This window comes from Telmatherina bonti (assembly GCF_933228915.1).
Source record: "Telmatherina bonti genome assembly, chromosome: 9".
In the NCBI taxonomy this organism is placed as follows: domain Eukaryota; kingdom Metazoa; phylum Chordata; class Actinopteri; order Atheriniformes; family Telmatherinidae; genus Telmatherina; species Telmatherina bonti.
Window position 1 is genome coordinate 14,620,228 of NC_136627.1, and position 21,611 is coordinate 14,641,838.

The 21,611-nt window shown below is 38.9% G+C and overlaps 1 protein-coding gene across 2 annotated transcripts in view; it reads left to right on the plus strand.

Moving 5' to 3' along the window:
* Positions 1-21,611, plus strand: part of b3gat1a (beta-1,3-glucuronyltransferase 1 (glucuronosyltransferase P) a) — an 89,458-nt gene that overhangs the window by 62,385 nt on the left and 5,462 nt on the right. The window contains exons 3-7 of one of the 2 annotated variants that reach the window (XM_079246524.1): positions 3,751-3,889; positions 11,540-11,682; positions 13,744-13,812; positions 13,919-14,430; positions 20,032-20,328. In XM_079246524.1, coding sequence (XP_079102650.1) covers positions 11,571-11,682; positions 13,744-13,812; positions 13,919-14,430; positions 20,032-20,328 — 990 coding nt within the window. In that variant the 5' untranslated portion in view covers positions 3,751-3,889; positions 11,540-11,570. The remainder of the gene's footprint in view (positions 1-3,750; positions 3,890-11,539; positions 11,683-13,743; positions 13,813-13,918; positions 14,431-20,031; positions 20,329-21,611) is intronic. The other variant, XM_079246525.1, reaches the window with a different exon arrangement.

Below are 21,611 nucleotides of genomic sequence, written 5' to 3' on the forward strand. Positions count from 1 at the left end.
TGGTCCTCGGGATATAGGATATGTGCCGGGCCATGGGAGCTCAGAAGTCTGAGGCAGACTGATTACAAACTTGGAGACATGCCCCTGTTTCATGTTTGAAGCCTTAGCTTTACAAATTGCAGGGAGAAAAGGAAGAGAGGGGAGAAAAGGGAGGGAGGAAGTGAGAGCCAGCAAAGCTGACCTGATGGCTGTCAGCTGCTTCTCACAGTTAGGATTTTGAGAGATGAAGTAAAACTCCAAATTGCTTTGCAATAAGGGGTGTATATATATATATATATATATATATATATATATATATATATATATATATATATATATATATATATAGATATAGATATAGATATAGATATGATATACATGTTCAAATGACTTTGGATTGCATATCTGCAGATTTATACACACACACACACACACACACACACATATATATATATATGTATATATATATATATATATATATATATATATATATATATATATATATGTATATATATATATATATATATATAGTCCTTTTTTTTTTTTTTTTTTTTTTTTTTTTGCATTGATATCTCAACGCAAAACACTGGAACAAAAAATTGAAAGGTAAATGGGCGTCTTATGCAACTGAAACTTAAACCCACTGGCTAAATGTAGTTTCACCTCCATGTTTAACCTTCGGGGGTTAATGTTGTTAGTTCAACAATCAGTACAACAGTTCTCACATGTGGCATAGTTGCTGTGATACTTTATTAATCAGCGGCAGGTGTTTCCTTCACAGCTGGTTAGTTCGTGCTGATGTGAAAGGCTGTCAAGCTTCTGCTGCTGCTGCAGCCCGAGGTGTGGGAAATACGTTCTGTAATCTTACTACATCACACAGTTCAGATGCCACAGTAGCAAACATGGCACCCAGTAGTTTGTGGTCCACTCCAGCCTTGTTATCATGTTTCTACACTGCTGCCTGCTATCTTGAAAATCTGTGTGAATAACATGCCAAGACATTTCGAATGTTATTGCTATCCTACACATCTTCTGTTGATCGTTTTGCTGCATTTCATGCTACACACATAATCAGTTGACATTTTAAAGGTGAATATGCATTGCTAGAAAATCCTGTGCTGTATTGTCAGTTTGCTGCTATGCCCCACTGCTGTAAAGACAGAGAATGCAACAGCTTTGACAAAGCTGAACATCTAGCTTGACACTTTTACACGTGATACTTTCTGTTCTCAGTCAGTTTTGTTTAGTGTAACCAACTAGATGACTAGCTTCTGTTCAGCACAATTTTAAAAGTGATGTATATTTTTCATTGCCTTGATAGCAAAATAGCTTTAGCTAATACATTGTTGGATACATTTCAAAGTTTTCAAAGTCGCTAAATGGGGTGGTGTGTTTAATGTTTTTTAAGCTGCTTTGCTGCTACGTTGCAACTTGAGACAAGCATTAAAAACTAATTCAGGATTTTGGACATTACTGAAAGGGACGAAAGGTAAGGATAAGGGAAAATTCAGCCATCTTGGGAATTAGAGCAGAGCCACCAGATCTCTAGGTAAAACTACAAATTCCAAACAATCAAAATAATAATAATAATTTTTAAAAAATGCTTTATTTTTTTGGTTTTGTTTTTTTTATTCATGGGGGTATACAGAAAACATCATGCATCAAAAGTGTTTCATGTGTTTTTTATCTCAAAACATGTGTGGTCAGGTTACTTGTGTAAGTTTCCTTCACAGTGTTGTAATTTACACATAACAGGCCACAAAAAATGGGTAGCATTTGATATTTTAGGATTTTTACCAGATAAGCAGGAAGAAAATGGATGAATGGGATGCATTTGAAAAGATTAGTGAATGTACAGTTGATGTCAAGCAGCTCCTCAGAAGAGTAATCATTCTGTTTCTAAAGGAGTCGGGGGGATTATCAACATCATGAACAGTTGGTTCTGCGAAACATCTAAATCTAGTAGCCACCTCATTTTGTCTGGACTGATAAGCATGGTGCAGTAACACAATGGTTCATGGGTATAACTCTATAGCTTACCAACCACAGTTACAATACGCCTGACTTTCTGCAGTATACTCCATGCTAACACATCTCATAAAGCACTGTAGGTTGAAATAGAGAGACAGAAAGTCAAATCAGTGACACCATAAATACAACTAGAAATGTGGCTAAAATTAGAGCGGTAACCTCATCTGGTCACTGCTTTAGCCATCATGGGAAAACAGCTATGCTACACTGTCAGACATTGGCCTTGTAAAATGAGTAATGAGTAATAAATGCATCATATTAAATGCCACATCATATTTCTTTTTACTTCTACTGACAGTCTGTTATAACCTACCTGGTCAAACTCTCTGATTTATGTTGACTGGAAGAACAGAGGGAGATGCAACACAAGAAAAAAATAAAGTCCAATTTCCAAAGAGACTTTAACAGAGAGTTAGCAGAGCTAAACATCATTTATGTATTCCTTGTTTATGGAACAACATAGCTCAAATATGTAGAAACTTTTCCAAAACAGAAAAGAAAACTTTTAATGCATGCAGAACAACTCCATTTTATTCAGTGCATTGGAGCTCTGCTCAGCAGGTTGCTATTACCCAGCTTTGTTCAAGAAAGAAAAAACTCTCACAAATCTGTTGTTTTTAGCGATTTTAGGAGGTTTTACAATTTAACTGTTTCCATCAGATGCTTGGAGGAGACAAACATTCCACATGAAATTTAATTTAAAAACAAATAAAAATAAAAAAGTCATTTTGACCTCAAATTCATGAGAGTAAAGCCAGTTTGTTGGTGCTGCTAATTGCATTTCTTTCTTGTAGTTAGCATACAAGAGACATACTGGAGAAATTCCACAAACCTATAAAGCCTGTGTGTTTTTTTTTTTGTTATTCATTTTCTCTTTGTCTATGATGTCAACTTTCAGATGCACAGAGTGCGGATATGAGGAACACTTCAGGCTTTATGAAAATAGACTGACACAATGTTTGTTTTAGTTTTGCAAATAAAGCCCAAACATGTCCTGGTGCTTTACTGGGTCATAGGCAGTTTGCAGTGCCACACTGAGACTCCTGCTGTGTTCTTTCAACAAAACATACATATTTGCAGTTTATATGAGTTTCTGTCACAAGGAGAACTAAAAATACTGCAGCCTTCAAGTTCAGGTGCTGATGTAGCATGAAGTCATCACTGACTGTGAGAAGCTTCAGCAGAAGCAACATTTCCTCAGATGTCTTTGAATAAGACATGATTCTAGTTTATTTTTGTCACATCCCACTGCTGGCAGGCAAAAGAGTTGTGACTAACGCTCCTCCAGTTTCCATATTTGGCAAAGAAAAAAAGAGGATAGAATGAAAAAAATGAAAATGAAGCCTTTGTGTGTGCCATTGAGCTTGGAATGAATTGGGTAGTTGGGTATCAATATATAGAGTTTTAAAAATTTCACACATAAGCAGAGGGTTAAATTATGAAACGCAGCAGGGTTATACCACCAAGGGAGAGATTCCTCATCTAAACCTGATTAATGTGGATCTGAATTCCTGTTTTCCACATCATACAGGTATCCTCTTTCACTGCTGCTCCTCAGCTCTGGTTGTTTGATGATGAATGATAAATAGATCTCGCACAGCCAAGGATCACTGTCAGGCTTTTGACTTTCAGACCCTCTTCAAGTAGCTTTAAATCTGCATGACTTTCACTGAAATGCTTGAGCTGACATTAAGTGAAAGGAGCCATGCTTTGCTTACCAAAACCATCTTTTTCTTCCAGGTCTGGACTCTTTGTTGTCTGTCTGTGGAAATGGAGATGTGTCATGGAGAATGTCATTGTTAGGTAGCCCATTCAGCATGCAGTGTGGCCTTCCCAGCTGCGCATCCCCAGTGGTGCCATGATCCAGTTCTAACTGTGGGTGAGTCTTTCTCGTTCATATTATTGTGTCAAACCTCAGAGCAGGAAAGTAATTTAGGGAATTCTCCACAGATTCTAACATCACAATGGGACCACAAATCATCACAAATGATTGCAGAATACCTCAGAGCGGTGTTACTCCTGCATTCAGAAAACAATTCTTTCAAATTTGCAGATTTGTTAGGAATTTCTAATCTATTTCAGACACGGCGTTTGTATTTTTCAGGTCACAGGGATTACTGCTCAGCCTGTCAAAACTGTTTTATTTCATTTACGTAGATTCAAGAAATCCCAATTTCTGAGAAAATAACCAGATCACAGAGATGCCATGAGGGTATCTTGGAGTCAGAGGCTACTCCACAAAAAGCTGCTTTTTACACGAAGAGTGACATTTTAAAGCCATGGCCATTATCTGCTCAAACACACTTTAGTAAAAGATCAAATTGAACTTCAAACTCAAACTGACTGCTATAAATCCTGAGAAAATCAACTCAATGAAATGGGGTTTGAAATTCTAATAGTCTTCAAAATTACTAAATTTCTGCATAAATGTGGCCAAAAAATACCATCAAAGTTCTAAAAGCAGATGAAGCTAATTATCTGCGTAAACTGCTTGAATCAAAACTAAATTGTGTGAAACTCGTATGAAAATGACATAAATCAAGAGCCATTATAGTCAGTGAAGAATTTATATACATTTCCAAGATGTTAACAGGAAAAGGTGTAGAAAATGGTAAAAATTCAAACAGATTGTTTAAGGTAGTTTTTTCTGTTTTGAAGTCGAATTGATGTCTTTTTTTTAAGCAAAATAGAGGCAACTTTGTAAAGACACAGCTGATGTCTCTAAATTATTGATTTTAAAAAAAAATAAAGCGACTCAACAGTTGTCACAAATCTGCACCAGCAAATCTGTAACTTTTTGTTTTCCTTTTTTTTTTTTTCTCATTAGATTATTTTCTGATTAGGGCAACTCCGACTGAATTACAGCTAATACCTCTTGCAACACACCCCCATTCACTTCAAACCAATTCATGTTCCTTTTTTGCAGTTTGTCTAAGAATCATTGTAAATTTACACTGCTAATGGGATGGATGCCAGATTGCTATGAAATATCTTTTTAAAGTCCGAGTGAGTGACAGAATCAATACGGAGGTGCACTGGAGTTGTTCTCCTGGCATTTGATGGCCTGACACCTGACTAGCAGACTTTATGTCCATGTGTTTATTTGTGTAAAAGACTTGCGTTTCATATTATAATAATAAAAAGATATTAAAAGTTAATCTCTTATTTATATATCTGTTTTGACAGAAACCAAGTTAACAAGTGCATCTTCAGAACAAATGCATTACATGTTCAGTGTCTCAAATGATACATTTAAACAACTTAGACTGTGCATATTGTTGCTTTCTGTTCAACATATTGTGCTCATATGCATATATTGTTTATAAAGACCAGCAATTTACCCACAAATCTGAAAATAACTATTTATGTTGTGAAAAGCCGGTGTCAGAATAATTCACACCTCGGGCTGAAGCATTGTTTATTTATAAAACTCAATAAACTTAATTGGCATGTACAATTAAGTTAATCCTCAATATACTGTCCTATTTCCCAGCTGTGGGAGCAGGATCACCTTAGGAAACAATGGCATATTTTTTCATGTGAGAAGCTGAAATGAATATATTTAACACCTGGGCACACATTATGCCTGTTTTCCCTTTTATTTAATTGAGCTGATCACATAATAACTGCTTTTTTTCCAGTTGCAGCTTGGCATAAGTCCAAAATCTTATTAACTATGAGGAAAGACAGACCCTTAGAGGAAAGGGGGAGGTCTACTGTCCTTAAATTCAATGTAAATGAGCAAAGGAGAGCGGGGAGTTGACATGACCCAACCATTTATCCCTCCATCCATATTTCTCTGCTCATCCTTGTCCAGTCGTCGAGGCTACAGTCTAAGCAGAGCTGCCAAGCTCTCCTGAGGGGACATGGAGGTTTTCCAAAGCAAGACATTCTTTCCATAATTTTCTAGATCCACTCAGGGGTCTTTTCCTGGTAGGACATGTGAAAAAATAATCATCTGGAAGGTTTTAGTGAAGGATCCTGAACCTTCACTGAAACCCAAACCACTTCATCTGGGTCCTTTTGACCGGAAAAAGCAGAAACACTATTTTGAACCTCAAGCGAGTTCCTCACCCGTAGTCTCAAATGGTGAACCTTTGAATAGCATTTAGAAAAAGGTTTATTTTTACTGATTGCAGCTGTAACCTTATTCTATGGTCAGGACTTCTACCTCGTGTCCTGAATGTCAAACCAAACACAGTTGGAATATAAATTTGCAAAAAGGTTTACTAGTCAGTGGTGTTGTTTGTAGGTTATTTTTAAATTCCCCTCAGTATGTTTTTTTTATAACTTCTTTTTCCCTCTATATATTGAAAGTCTGCAATATTACAAACTACTAGATTACTACTAGAGATTTTTTTTAAGGAAACTATTGCTTAAATACAAAATAACAAAATCTAACATCCATGCTTTTTAATTGTTAACATACAACTTTAAAGACAGAAAGGTAAATGACAATTTTGGCACGCCTAGTATCTTTGATCAGCTGACCAGTTAGAGCAGATTCATGCAGATGTGATGCTTTCATGCTTAATTCTATGCAGGCCTTGTAATTAGAACTGTGCTTAGACTCAGCTCTTCAAGGACCACTTCCACACTTAGTATAGCTATATTTGTTGGAAAGTTTGAGAACTTAGCCCAGTTCATTGCAACGAACATTATGGTATTAATTCTTTGTATTTTAACCTTGATGATATTATGGGGTGGGAAGGAAGAAAACAAACAAACAAAAAAAACTGTAGCACTTCATGTAAGGACCTACGTCCAACTGAACAGTCCACTAGCACCTTCCTACGATGTCCTCTACTGTCCTCTACTTGTGTTGTTCTCACTCAAATGTAAGTCGTTTTGGGTAAAAGCATCTGCTAAATGACTGTAGAATAGACTAGAATAGACTGGACTAGAATAGACTAGACTAGACTAGACTAGACTAGAATAGAATAGAATAGAATAGAATAGAATAGAATAGAATAGAATAGAATAGAATAGAAGATTTTAAACTATTAGCAGTGAACGAGAAGCAAGACTTTTATTGGCTGAAAGTTTTATGCATGAATCTGGTTAAAACAGACATTGTTTTTTGTTGATATGGAGATATAGGCCCTCTTATCCTCTCTTCATCAACCTTTTTACCAACCAACACTCTAGGCCAGTGGTCCCCAACCTGTACCGCGGACCGGTTTAATGTCTGACAATATTTTCACGGCCCAATCTAAAGGTGAAGCTTATAAAAACTAAATAAAATGACAAGATCGGCATTAAAAACTGTTGTATTTTCCTCTGTAGTAATAATAATAATGAACGTAAATCCACTGTGGTATCATGCACAACTTTATTAGCGGTGTCCTCGTAACGTCACACCAACAACAAAACATCACATGAGCAACATCGTTTCTACCCGACACAATGCAACACACTCTGGTTGCTATGATAATGTTTCAACATACCTTCAAAATAAGACCCAACGCAAAAACAAACTTCATGATTTCACTCGCTTATCACAGCAGCACTGAATCAGTGGGAGCCCTGAGCTTGTTTTGCTGCAACGAGACGGTCCCATCTTGGGGTTATGGGAGACAATGATACCCGAAGTGTGTGACTTAGATCCAGTCTGCTCCGTAATTTGGTTTTGGTTGCCGTCACTGCAGAAAACCCAGCTTCACATAGATACGATGTCAGAAATGGCAATAGGGTTTTCAGTGCTGTTGTGGCGATCTCGGGATATTCTGCCATGACTTTCAACCAGAACAACGGCAGAGTTGATGTCTCAAACAGATGCTTAAGGCCCCCGTCATTTGCGATCTCCAGCAGTTGATCTTCTTCACACATCGACATGCTGGATTGTCCCGGTTTGTTGACAAATGGTTTGCGGATCCATTCCTTGGCAGTTCTTGGATCTTCTGTGGTTGGGAAGTAGCGCTCAAACTCTTCTGACAGCAAGGACAGGTGTTCTTGTGTCAGCTGGGAGAACGAAGGTGCAAGCTGATTCTCATCCAAAATCCCTGCCAGTGTATGAAACATGCCAAATGTGCCTCTGCTCACAAGCCGTCCCCACAAATTCAGTTTAGCTTTGAATGCAGCTACTTTATCTGCTAACTTGAAGACAGTTGTCATCTTTCCTTGAAGTGACAAGTTCAGTTCATTGGTTGAATATGTCGCACAGGTAAGCCAGTTTTGCGATCCATTCCTCATCAGTGAAGTGTGGCGCCAGCGGTGATTCTTTTTCAGGGAGAAATCTCTGCAACGGCTCTCGTAATTCAAATACTCTGGCCAGCGATCTCGCTCGTGATAACCATCTTATCTCCGTGTATAAAAGGAGGCGTTTGTGGTTCGCATCCATCTCTTCACAAAGTTGTTCAAACAGGCGCGAATTAAGGGCGTGTGCTTTAATGTGGTTGATGACTTTAACCACATCATTCAGTATGCCGCTCAACTCCAGTGGCATTTTTCGGCTAGCCAGCATTTCCCTGTGAATGACACAATGCGTAGACTCGCATTCAGGTGCAACCTCCTTGATCCGAGCAGTTAAACCAGACAGCCGTCCAGTCATGGCAGCAGCTCCATCCGTGCATATGCCGACACAAAAGGACCATTTTAGTTTTCCTGACATATATTAATTCACCAACTTGAATAGTTCTGCACCTATAGTTTTAGTCGGCAACGATAGTGCAGACAACATATCTTCGTGCGTATCCTCCTCATAAAGATATCGCACATAAACAAGAAGTAGTGCATTGTTGTCAATATCTGTTGACTCGTCAATCTGGAGAGCATACCAAGGTGAATTATTAATTCTCTCCAACAACTGTGTCTCAATGTCCTCTGCTATTTCTTCAATGCGCCGAGTGACGGTGCTCGCCGAAAGAGGTACCTTTGCAATCTTTTTAACAGCAGACTCTCCTAGAATTTCATGGCAAATGTCTTTGGCAGCGGGTAGAATAAGGTCTTCACCAATAGTGAATGGCTTCTTGGCCTTAGCAATACGGTTAGCCACCAAATATGATGCTCTCAGTGCACTCGAATTTGTTGACGTGGTGGCCATCAGTAACTGCTTCTGCCCTTCATTTTCACGTTTTTTCCTTTGAAAATACTCTAAAGGTTTGTCTTTTACCATGGGGTGCTTGCTCTCCAAGTGGCGAACCAATTTTGAAGGCTTCATCGCCTCATTAGAGAGCCGGTCACCGCATATTACGCACAGCAAGTTTGGTGCGTGGGAGTCGCCCGTGGCGATAAATCCATATTTTAAATATGTTTCTTGATACTGCCTGTTAAAGGCAGCTTTCCCTTTTTTAGCGGGTGCAGGTTCCTCTTCTGTCCCTTCATTGGACCGTTTTCCCTTTGCAAAGAAACTATCTAAAGAAGTTTGTTTTTTGCTCATTTTGCGAGCTTGGGATTAAATTTAGCGGGATGTATTACGTGAAGTGTGGCGTCGCGGCCTTGACTTGCATAGAGTGAGACGGATGCAACAGAGAAAAACCGGTCACTTTTCAAAATAAAACATAATTTGTGTAAAAATAAAATAAAATAATGGAAATTATTTTTTCTTTATTCGCGGCCCGGTGCCAAATGACCCGGCTGTGGCCCGGGGGTTGGAGATCACTGCTCTAGGCTTTCTGACCAAATCAAAACGAAGATTTGAACAATTCATCTTCAAAACAAATATGTTGAGTCGAGTTTCATCCACCTCCCCTTTACTCAAACTGTAAATAAAAATAGTTCAGATGCAGGGAAGCAAAGTCAATCTCAGATGAGTCCATAATAAAGAATGGGAAGTTAATGTTGTCCAATTTTTTTTTCTTTTTTTTTTTTTTTTTTTTTTTTTTTAAGCTCTAAGATTATTTTCTAAATGCATCTGAAAACATCATAATTAGTATATTTGAATAAATATGCCAAAAACACCGGGGTAGGAAATCTGCTTTTGGCACAAGAACAGCTTGTTAATTACCAGATCTTTCATTCAGGTGTGCAGTTCAATTACTCCTGGTAGGGTGCATCTTTCTCTCAATATCTTCCATCTTGCACTATATTTAACTGTATCCAAACAAAAGAAAATCTAACCAGGCATAAATGGGTGTAAACCGAGGTAATGGGATAGCATTCCTTACAAGATGGTACTTATGTCCCAGCAGGCAAAGCAACGTTCTGCATCTTTACATTGTCTAAAGTTAGCAGACATGAATCCTTTCTTACGAAATAAAAAAAGAGGACAAAATTTGTTTAATTTAAAAGTAAATAACTTACATGTAGCGTTTAACATCTCATGTTCAGGCTACTTATTCTATAAAGAGTAAACTAGAAATATCTGTAACAGTCATTGGTCATATGAGCAATAGCTTACTCTTGTTTTCATGGAAGTGCTAAACAGCTAGCTACAGTAAAGTGGACTCTTGTTTTGCTAACTAAATTGGATTTGTTGCCAGATAAAATATAAACTATTACCAGAACAACTTCAATTAATACTATGAAGTCAGCTGGTTTAATAGCTATGCTAGCAAAGCAGCAATAAGTTATTAGCTATGAAAACTAGCTAACCTATTCATTTTCCTTTTTTTTACTGGGCTTATTTTCACATTCAAGTTTTCTTTCATATGTTTGATTTCTTAAGCCATTAATTTTCCATTTTCTCATGATTCACCTTAAGACAAGATCCAGACAGGTCATTTTAATGATTTCCTTGCAAAGTGAAATAAAAACAAAAACAACCACTAACAAAAATGAAAGTACTTCTAAGAGGGATACAATAACTAACAATTCAGCCAGTGAATAAAAGCCACTTAGGCCACTGTAATAATGTTGTAGTAATGTTTCAAATATGCAGCTTCTAAAATGCTTTCATTATAACCACCGTAGCTTTAATTTTCAGTAGCTACATGAGTGGATAAGCATGTCATCCATGTTTTATTGCTTGATTTTACTAACATTACCCTTTTTACTAATGTGTAATTAAAGTATTGCAGCAGAAAAGGAATAAAGCAATACAACGCTGTGTGAAATGTTCTGTACTTAGAAAGAATGCAGATTTGCTGCAGTCATCCAGCAGTATGGGGGCATCGCTTCCTGCCATTTGGCAGGTGAATAGTTTCATTACTGGGCATTAAGTCACACGACTTCAGTGAAATTACTGATGAGCTCATTGTGTTTGCAGAGGTCCTGATCCCAGGCCTCCAACGGCGACTTTGACTTTTTTTTTTTTTTTTTTTTTTTTACAAGGTTGTTTTTCCCAACTTTATTTTCTACTACATATTTCAGTATTCAGCCCCTCCATCATTTAATTCTATCAGAATCTATATTGTTGCTGCATGTGTGGCTAAATATAATCTTATTTACATCTGAAGGCAGAAAATAATCTGTCTCAGTCATTTTCAGTTTTTCTCTTGGCCAGGTGCAGCATGACTAATGGTCTCCTGCTCAATAGTCATTACTAGGGTTTTTTTTACCATCTATTTGTACAAATACACACCCAGTGTTTGTTTTCTTCAGGGCTCTTGCTGTCATTTCTTGTGCTATATGACAATGTCTTTGTGTCCAGGTAATGCCGAGCCAAACAACCAATCCTGGAGATGCCGAAGAGAAGAGATATTCTTGCCATCGTGTTGATCGTGTTACCTTGGACACTGCTCATCACCGTTTGGCACCAAAGTGCTATAGCTCCACTTCTCGCCATCCGCAAGGGTATGCACTCCACTGGCAATATCAACCTTGAAGTGGGTCCTTGAACCTAACACTGCACTTCAAACATGACCACAAGCTTCATCAGAACTTAATAACACCTATCAAGTCTCTATAAACTTCATCAGAGCAGATTGTTTTTATATATCATTTAAGTTTTATAAGTTACCATCACATATTTGCTTCTCATACATTATTTTAATGTCGTGTATTCAGTTCATCAGTAATACAGTGATGTATCTAATCTGCATTTAGTTATTCATTTCAGTTCAATTCAGCTTTATTTTTAATGGCACCACTTCACAACATTGTCATCTCAGGTCACCTTACAGACCTATCAGTTCATGCCAAGTCATGAATACCCTAGCAATGAGAAACCAACAGATTGCATTGAATCTTGACTTTGATCCTGAGTGTGCATGCATGCGGTCAAAAAGAAAACTACCCTTTAAAAGGAAGGCAAAACCTTCAGCATAACCCGGGAGGGCAGCCATCTCCCTCGACTGGTTGAGATAGACAGGACAGGAAAGATAGATCGACATGTACACAGTTATGTGTGTTTATTATGATATACACACTGTAGTTTGTCACAAAATGCTCTCGCGTCACTTAATTACCTACACACCTTTGCACATGAACCCATAAATCACAACTTAGCCTTCGTGACTGGCGTCATGGAATACCTTGTGACCGTATGTAATATCATGTGTGCACATCAGTCTGAGTCATTAATACGTACCCCCACCCCCACCCCCCTCCAATCATCTCCACAGACCACAAGCCAACTTGCTAAAATGTCAAGTATGCTGTAGAGTAAACACACAAATTACAGCGACTTCAAATCGATGAAGCTGTTTGCCCTTCTTGCAGTGCCACGAGCCAGCGTAGATGAGTTAACAAACAAAACAGAATTACTCAAATGAGAACAGTTGGCTTACTTTAATGAAGGCAAAATTTAAATAAGAAGCCAAGGAAGAAAGATTAAAAGTCAGCAACCAGCTTCAAACAACTACATTAAAAACTAATAAAGCCTGAAATCTTGGTGTAGTCCTGGACTCAGACCTGAATATCACAATCACATTAGGCCAGTTGTGAAGTCAGCCTTTTATCACTTACAGAACATGAAGGATTAAAGGATTTAGAAAAACATTTAGAAAAACTATTGTTCGTAAATTTGACAACTCTACTTACAGGTCTTCCTTAAAAAGTCCATCAGATAGCTTCAGTAAGTCCACAATGCTGCTGCTCGATTCCTCAAATGTGCTACACAAATAAACTTGCCTTGCCTTATCACCATCCTGAGACACACAGAACACACAATTAACCAAAAAGAATTGTTTTCTTTAGCCTGTACTGTCTGACCAAGCAGTGCGCACAAGCTTCCTTTTGTCTGTTCCTAAAGGAGAAGCGAGTGATTTTTTTTTTTTCTTTTTTGGCAGCGTGCTTCTGGGAAGCCTTAGCTGAACATCTGGCTATCAGCAGATTGTCTTAATCTTAGTGCTGCAGAAAGATCCTCTTAAAGTTGGAGGTGCAAATGAACTTCGAGCAGTGGAGTGACAAAGGCAGCCATTAGCTGTGGCACAATGAAGAGGAATTAACAGACTTGATGATTCTATAGTCATACGCTGTCCATCATGACATAATAACTAACGTCAGACTGTCACAGCAAGGACCACTGCTGTGACCTCAGAGTGCATCAAGGATGGATTCATTAGTATTCAATAGGACATTTGTCCTCAAAATGAGCTGAATCTTCTGAAACATGCACCAAAACCTGTAAGCAAAATAAAAAGACACAATTTTGCACCTTTACTGCAAAAAATGATACAGTTTGCTTTACAAAGAGAGGGGTCAAAGGAAAGGATGAGGGAGTCTGTGGTGGAATCTGGACATGAAAAGACGTCTCCGAAATCCATATGCCATTATTTTTTTCCCTCTATAAAGAAAAGCCCGATAGTGGTGCTCTGGGAATAGCAGGGCTCATCTATTCCCTCTCGTCTTGCGCTGTCTCTCTGTCCGTCAGCTGTGTTATCCTTTCACAGTGCCTGCTTTCACTTTTTGCAGCCTGTCACCACCTAGTAAAAGAGATCTTTATCATTCCAGAGAGGCTTGCAGTCCACCACCGACTCTCAGGTACACTTTACCCCCGTTGGGTTTAAGTCACCTGAGGCAAATTTACAAAGAGCAGCTCAAGGTTGCACTAATGCCTTACATGTCTTTTTTATCCCCCTATCTGCAGATGAAGGTGCCGAGGGCAAGAGGGAGCCAGGTGGCCAGGTGCAGGACTCTAAAGAATACTGTGCCTCAGATAAGGACATTGTAGAAGTGGTGAGGACAGAATATGTATATACACGGCCTCCACCCTGGTCTGATGTGCTGCCCACAATCCACATCATCACCCCCACGTATAGTCGGCCAGTGCAGAAGGCAGAGCTGACACGGTTAGCAAACACTTTCCTTCATGTTCCTAACCTGCACTGGATCCTGGTGGAGGACTCCCAAAGGAGAACGCCTCTGGTCACACGACTCCTACATGAGACGGGGCTGAACTACACTCACCTCAATGTGGAGACGCCCAGGAACTATAAGGTGCGAGGTGACACTCGAGATCCCAGAATCCCCAGAGGAACCATGCAGCGGAATCTGGCACTTCGGTGGCTGAGGGAGACCTTTAATCCCAACAGCAGCCAAGCTGGAATTGTCTACTTTGCTGACGATGACAACACATACAGCCTGGAGCTGTTTGAAGAGGTCAGTGCTAGTATATAGTGTCATTAGTGATGCAAAAAAGTCTAATTTAATTCATTCACTTTTTACAAAGGCACTAAGGATTGCAAAAACAAAGAGAGAGTGCTCTCTTAGTTGGCTCTGTTTCGTGCAACTTTGATGCTTTGGTAATTGGATGTGATGCTTGTCTGATGTTGCCCAACACAGACACACAAGGTTGCATCCAGGTCCCAGCTGTAACAAGCTGAAGCTCTGTCAGTTTTCACTTATGTGAAATGAGTTGTTGGCTTGTGATAAGATACTGAACAGAATATTACTAGTTTGCTGACATAACTATAATAAGTAAATCCGTCACATGATCTAATTTCATACATAAACCTCAAGCCTTGAAAGATGTAAGAGCCTTGATGACAGACTTCACTTTTTCGGAAATGTTCTAGTTAGCAAAAATCTGTCAATGTGTGCTAAACATGTTAGACTGCTTTGAGTAAGTGGGCTACCTCAACAGAATCAATGGCTCAAGACTAACCCTAAATCCCAATTATCCCCCTTCCCCTTCACCCTACCTCTCCATTCCGCGCGTTCATGTGGGGGGAGGGACTGACCTCATAGAAAACTACTTTATGTTTTCAATCAGTGTACTTATTGCATTCAATCAATACAATCAGTACATGGAAATATCTGCACGTCCTCACAATAATTTGGTGTATGCTAGTGTGAGCTTTTAGCTTATTTATATGTATCAAATGTATCTTTAAATTGTGCTGTGACTGTTTTAGTGCATTTTCTTCCCTCTTATTATTTTTTCTTGTTCTGGATCGTAGTATCCAGAATTTTGCTGGGATCCAGATCTGTCTTTGATATCTTGTAAACCCTGTTTGGAACTTCTCCTGTAGTTTTTGGCCAAGCATGCCAATCATTGATCTCACAACAAGAACCCTTCAAAAAATTCCCAAATCTAAATGGTGATCTGGATCATTCCCAAAATATAATGGAATCCAAGTTTGACTAAGATCCATTCTCAGAAAAGAAAAACAATGAAAATCTGCTCAGTAGTTTCTGCAGGAAGTTGCTAACGAACAGACAAACAGGTGTAAACACAAAGCTGATAAATGTACAGAGCCACATTATGCTTCCAACATTTCCTAAAAAATGTGTAGACATCTAATGAAAACCTCTAGTCATCTTGAGAAAATAGGGTGTGTCTCTTTAAATCTTTTAACTACATTAACTACATGCACAGACCTCTACCAAGCCATTGTTGTGTTGTTTTGCTGTTGATTCAGGGGATTATGTATGAGCTGGAAGCTCTTTTAGCTGAATTATACAAATCTCCCCATATTAAAGAATATTTTACAAAATTCCTGGATTTCTGGATTCAAGCAGTAATCCAAATTGGCCCCAAAATCGAATAACTTTTTTCCTGATTCCATTTCTGATCGGGTTGTTTTTTTTTTTGGTTTTTTTTTTTTTTAAATATTCAATCAAATTCCATCCACTACCTTTTGAGTTATCTTGCTTTAACACACAGACAGACAAACCAGCACTGCTAAATACATTTTTAAAAAATTAGCAATTTATTGGCAGGAAATTCAACTAAAACCACCTGTATCTACAAATACCTAAGGTTTTTGTAGATAGGTATTTGTAGAGCTTATAATTAAATTATACATCATTTCTTGTTAAAATTTCTTTACAAAAAGACAAAATACCCATTCTAAAATGTTTTCTTCTGGCTTATATGATTTATATTAAGTATAGGACAACATGCAATATTTAGTGAAACTCAGTTTTGTTTCTACTTTCTTATTTTTAAAAGGAGTTTTCGTGGCTCTTAACAAGCACAGTTGAGGATCCAAAGCTGGTAGAACGAAGTTTGGGCACGTAATCTTTACATCTCAGGCCATCCATCTTGACATCAGTCAAATTACCTGAGCGGACACGGTCTAGGTCCTCCGAGTATTAGCCTCAAGTCTTGTTAGTAGTGCAGACGGGGTCCATGGTAAATGGAGCACTGGGTATTGACGGGGCCTGTCATTACCTTTCTCTGGGAATCAGCCAAAGTGCTTTGTCTCCCTCAGAGGCCCTCCATCACCTCCAACATGCCTATTTATGGGCCAGAGTAATGGCCCTGAGGGGCAGAGAGAGAGCCAAGGAGAGGGGGAGATGAGGACGGGGGAAAAAAATGAGAGAAAAAGAGAAGGTGACAGCCAGAAAGACAGAAACAGTGTTAGAGGTTAGTAAATATGCTGCAGATCCCAACAGGTAGATGGATAGGTTACTCTTTAAGTGAAAAAGAAAGCTTGAAAGTGTGTTCCTTGCCTTGCAAATAAGCCATGTCAATGTAAGTCACATATACCAGATATCAATGCTTACCCCTACCCTAACCCCAACCAAACTACTAACATCAGACAGTCAATCATTTTATTTATTTATAAGCTGAATGTTGACAAGATTTTTAAGATAATCTCAGGGAACTACATCTTGTTTAGCTCTTTGCTATCTAGCTGTAGTTCAAACTAATTAGCTTCTTATACTGGTAGCAGGGGCTGGGTTTTAGTCTAAATTAGCCAACAATTCAGTTAATTTAAAAAAAAAAATAAAAATACTCCTGTCTGTCTAATTTATTTTGGAAAAATGCAAGTGTAGCATTGCACTGGTGAAAACTTGCAAATTCTATTTTAAAGAGTCATTGCAATGAGAGCACACATACTCTAAAGTCTAAGGCTGAGAATATAGTTACTTTCAATTGCATGTACATGGGATTGGTGTGTACATGTGAATAAATCATGGCTGTTTTGCATATTTAGTGTGCATTTAAAGCATCATTGGATAATAAGTCTGTGCATCCACAAGCTTTAATATGTAAGTAATCAATAGAGACAATGTAGCAATCAATTTGGCAGGCTATAATGTCTTGGTCATTTTAAATACAAATGCTTATTGAGGTATATCTATTTTGTTTATCTACAGTATGTACTGTGTAAATAAGTATTTTATATGTAACTGCAAACCAGACTTGTCCACAGGTCTTTTTATAGCAGGGCTGTGTAAGAAAAAAGAAAAGAAGTACACTTTGTCTCACAGAAACATTAATCACATCCTTTTCATGCTGTTGGAGTTGGTGTTATAGGGAGCACGACAGTTGTTTCCACTAATTACACTTGTTTCAGCGGCCTTTCATCCCAGCAACAGAAACTTCCAAACAAAACCCCTTTTAATGTATGCCTGCTTTTTAGGTCAGACAGGTCTGAATGAAAACTGATTAATATATGATGAAATATTAATTTCCCACAGATAAGTAAATGCCTGTAAAGCAGTTTATTAATTATCCTGGCCTCGATTGGAAATGCTTACATGTTCTCTCCAAAAACAAACATGCTTAACCCTCTGAAGCCCAACAAAAACTTTTTTTTTTTTTTTTTTTTATTCTTTTACCATTTATTACTGTGGGAGAGATTTGCTTTTTGGTATCCACCAGGATAGAGGAGACCAGTATCTTATGATGTACAACAGGGTTTTAAGTAAAGTTTCTACCATAAAGTGATGCAAAATGTCTCAGAAACTGTTTGAATCAAGTATATGTTTGGCTTTATTGGGTTAATGTTTGCTGTGTTGCTTTTTCCATTTCGGTTCCTTTTTCAAACCCAGTTTGCCAAAGCCGCAATATCTGAACATGCTTCTATTAAAAAGGACATGTTGGTGTTTTAAATGTATTTATCCAGAAAATTTTAACCTGCATTGGTGTGTCTCAAAACTTTGTAAGGATTTAATTGAAATCACCCAGAAAGGAAAAATTAAACATATACTTAATGATATAAATGGATACTATCAGTTCAGACAGAGTCATTGCTTCAGCTTGTTCAGTTTTAAGTACACCGTATGCAAGGTTGATGAGAAATGTGAAGCCCAATCAAATTTAAGCTGTTTTTTTTTTTTTGTTTGTTTGTTTTATTAGCTAGATCAGATGTATATAAAATAGTCCTGAAACCTAATAAAAGCAGCATTTCTATATTAATTTGAAAAAAACAAAACAAAACTCACAGACTCTACCAGCAGCAGTAGCGGAGGACACCCTTTCATTTGTGTCCTCTAAGACCCTTAAGGACTGTTTACTGCACATAGATGCTTCTCTTCTCTGCTCCAGTTCATTAAAAAAAGAAATCACATGCATTTCCTCCCTTTTTTAATTCCTCCTTTTCCTGCTTCTACACTCAAACATAGGACTACGTCTCTATAGGCCTCATTCTAACTGGAGCAGGAAACAGAGCTTAAATGCAGAAGCTGGCAAACGTTCGCAAACTGGAGCAACACCCGAACAAGAAGACTGTGCTCAAAAATATCTCACTCGACAGAATCCGGCTGAGCAAACTTGGTTGCACTTTCATTTGCTTAGCTGCCACAAAGAGAGGGAATTGTGCTGTTTCGCTCCGACTGATACTCCCTCCAGAAGCAGTGGGCGGAACAGTCATTCTTACATTTTCAGTGCGGACCAGAGAATGAGAAACCTCTTGACATTGCTTGCAAAGAGCCTGATTTACTGCTTCCTCCTATTTGAAGCCATGCAGGTGACAAGTTGGCTAGACGAAAGGCTGGGTTTACATACAGAAAAGCAGTTTAAAGAAAAAATGTTCATGTCGGAGCCGTTTGTTTAGTGAGCGGTGAGGGAAGAAACTGGGTGTGTTGGAAATGGAACACACAGAAGACCACTGCTGTGAAAGACGGTGTGTTGGCTGAAAAATCTTTTTCCTCTGTATAAAACATGTGGCATCTTCTTCCAAGTCTTACCATTAACACGCAGAGTTCATTAGGATACCCTTATGTAGCTATTTTCCCTGAAGCTTCAGTCCACAGATTCCATAAGCACAGCTGCATCATGCTGCTCAAACTCCTCCCTGATCACTCAGACAGATGCTTATTTATCAATATTTTTTACACCCCCACTTTCTCTACTTTATCTTACTGGATACTGCAGAGGCTGGCATGTACCTTTATTTTCACCAGACCCCTTAACTTGAAAGGCATCATTATTTCTGCTACCCCGAGTTTGATTAAACGAATGTGCTGTTTCTAAACCTTCGTCCCTCATTATAAAATTGTACCTTTTATGACTACCGCAGCTCCTGCCAGAGTGGCAAAAACTCACTGAGCAGCAGACAAAGGACAGGGCAGCATAATCGTTTGATCCAAGAAGATTAAAGGGCAGAAACAGAGAGAAAAAAAAGGAGGATGGTGCTGCTCCACCTTAAAGAATCTCTTCAGCCACCCAGCTACTACAGCCACTCGCTCTAATGGCTCAGCTCCTTCAAACCCTCTTAGCGCTGTCCATGTTTACTCCCTTTAAAGATGGCTGTGCCTCATTATCTCATTGTAGGGCAGCTGTTGAACAGCGTGTGTCATCTGCCTTCATCTAACAGCGTGTCAGCTGTGCAGGGTACAGCAGCACGGTCAATATTCTCCATCTTTCAGAATGAATCATAGCAGCGGCTCTAAAAACCCTCCATGCTCTGCTGCAGCGCTGCCTGCCGTGGCTCAGTTACTTTCTCACAGTCATACATGCCATTTCAGATCTCTAATTTGCTCCCCTCCCTTCTCTGTTTCCCCTTTTGACTTTTCTCCCACTAGATGAGATCGACTCGGAAAGTCTCAGTGTGGCCCGTGGCCTTTGTGGGCGGCCTACGGTACGAATCCCCGAAGGTAAACGCAGCTGGAAAGGTCTACGGCTGGAAGACGGTGTTCGACCCCCATCGGCCCTTTGCCATCGACATGGCTGGCTTTGCCATCAACCTGAGGCTCATCCTCTTCAAGCCACAGGCATATTTTAAGCTGCGTGGGGTGAAGGGGGGCTACCAGGAGAGCAGTTTACTGCGGGAGCTTGTTACGCTCAACGACTTGGAGCCAAAAGCAGCCAACTGCACCAAGGTAATAATTCAAAGCAACAAACAATTAACTGTATCCTATAGTTTTGAGAATCTTTTGATATTTTACTGCTTTTCTCCATTAATACATTATATTTTAATTTATAAGTTAGAAATTGGGCTGCACGGTGGCGCAGTGGTTAGCACTGTGGCCTCACAGCAAGAAGGTCGCTGGTTTGATCCTTGGCTGGTTTGGTCAGTGGCCTTTTTGTGTGGAGTTTGCATGTTCTCCCCGTGTATGCATGGGTTTTCTCCGGGTACTCCGGCTTCCTCCCACCATCCAAAGACATGTATGTTAGGTTAATTGGTCACTCTAAATTGCCCCTAGGAGTGAGTGTGAGCATGAGTGTGGTTGTTCGTCTCTCTGTGTGTGGCCCTGCGATGGACTGGCAAGCTGTCCAGGGTGTACCCTGCCTGTCACCCAAAGCCAGCTGGGATAGACTCCAGCTTCCCCGCGACCCTGAATTGGAATAAGCGGTTCGGAAAATGAATGAAAGTTAGAAATGACAGTAATGTTTTAGAAGTGCTGATTTAGAGCTGGATTTCTGTGGTCTTGTGTTTTTTTTGTTTTTTGTTTTTTTTTTAATTTAAGACCAAGTCCCGATTTCTCCCACCCCTTCGCAGAGATAGGATGCACCTTTTTCTTTTAGGGATCAAGGTGTAGTGGTTATCAAACAACTGATACAGCCTTCAGTGCTTTAGCTATAGTGCTTCCATATCCCTCTTTAATTCAAGGCGACATAAAAATGAAAAAATAATATTCAAGCTTCAATGCAACAACAAACCCTGGTCTATACACACAGAGCTAAATTAATATATCTCTAAATGGGTGCACATAGGTTCAAGTACAGAATTGCAAGTAAGAGCAGGTTCACTGACCTTCATTATTGTACAAACCAATTAATTTTATTTAAATAAAAAAATTGGAACATAATTTGCAAACACACTTAGTTCTACCTGGTATTAAACTGAAATTAATAATGAACTTCTTCTGCATCCAGAGAGGACACAACTGACACAAAAACACAATGTCATCACCTCAAGTTATAAAAATGATTAAAGTCCAAACCCAATTTTCCACTCAAAAGTAGATAAGCCAGCTGATTTTGTGTATCATGACATAACCTGTGCCAACTCCTTATGGCAACACAACACAGCCCATTTTATCCACTCTAAACCGGTAGTTGGAATACTTAATTAGCTTTTTTTTCTGTGTTGCATCACTTTTAAAGTTTTGTTAAAAATTAGCTTGACAGTTTTATGGAAGCATAACCACTGACCTTCTCT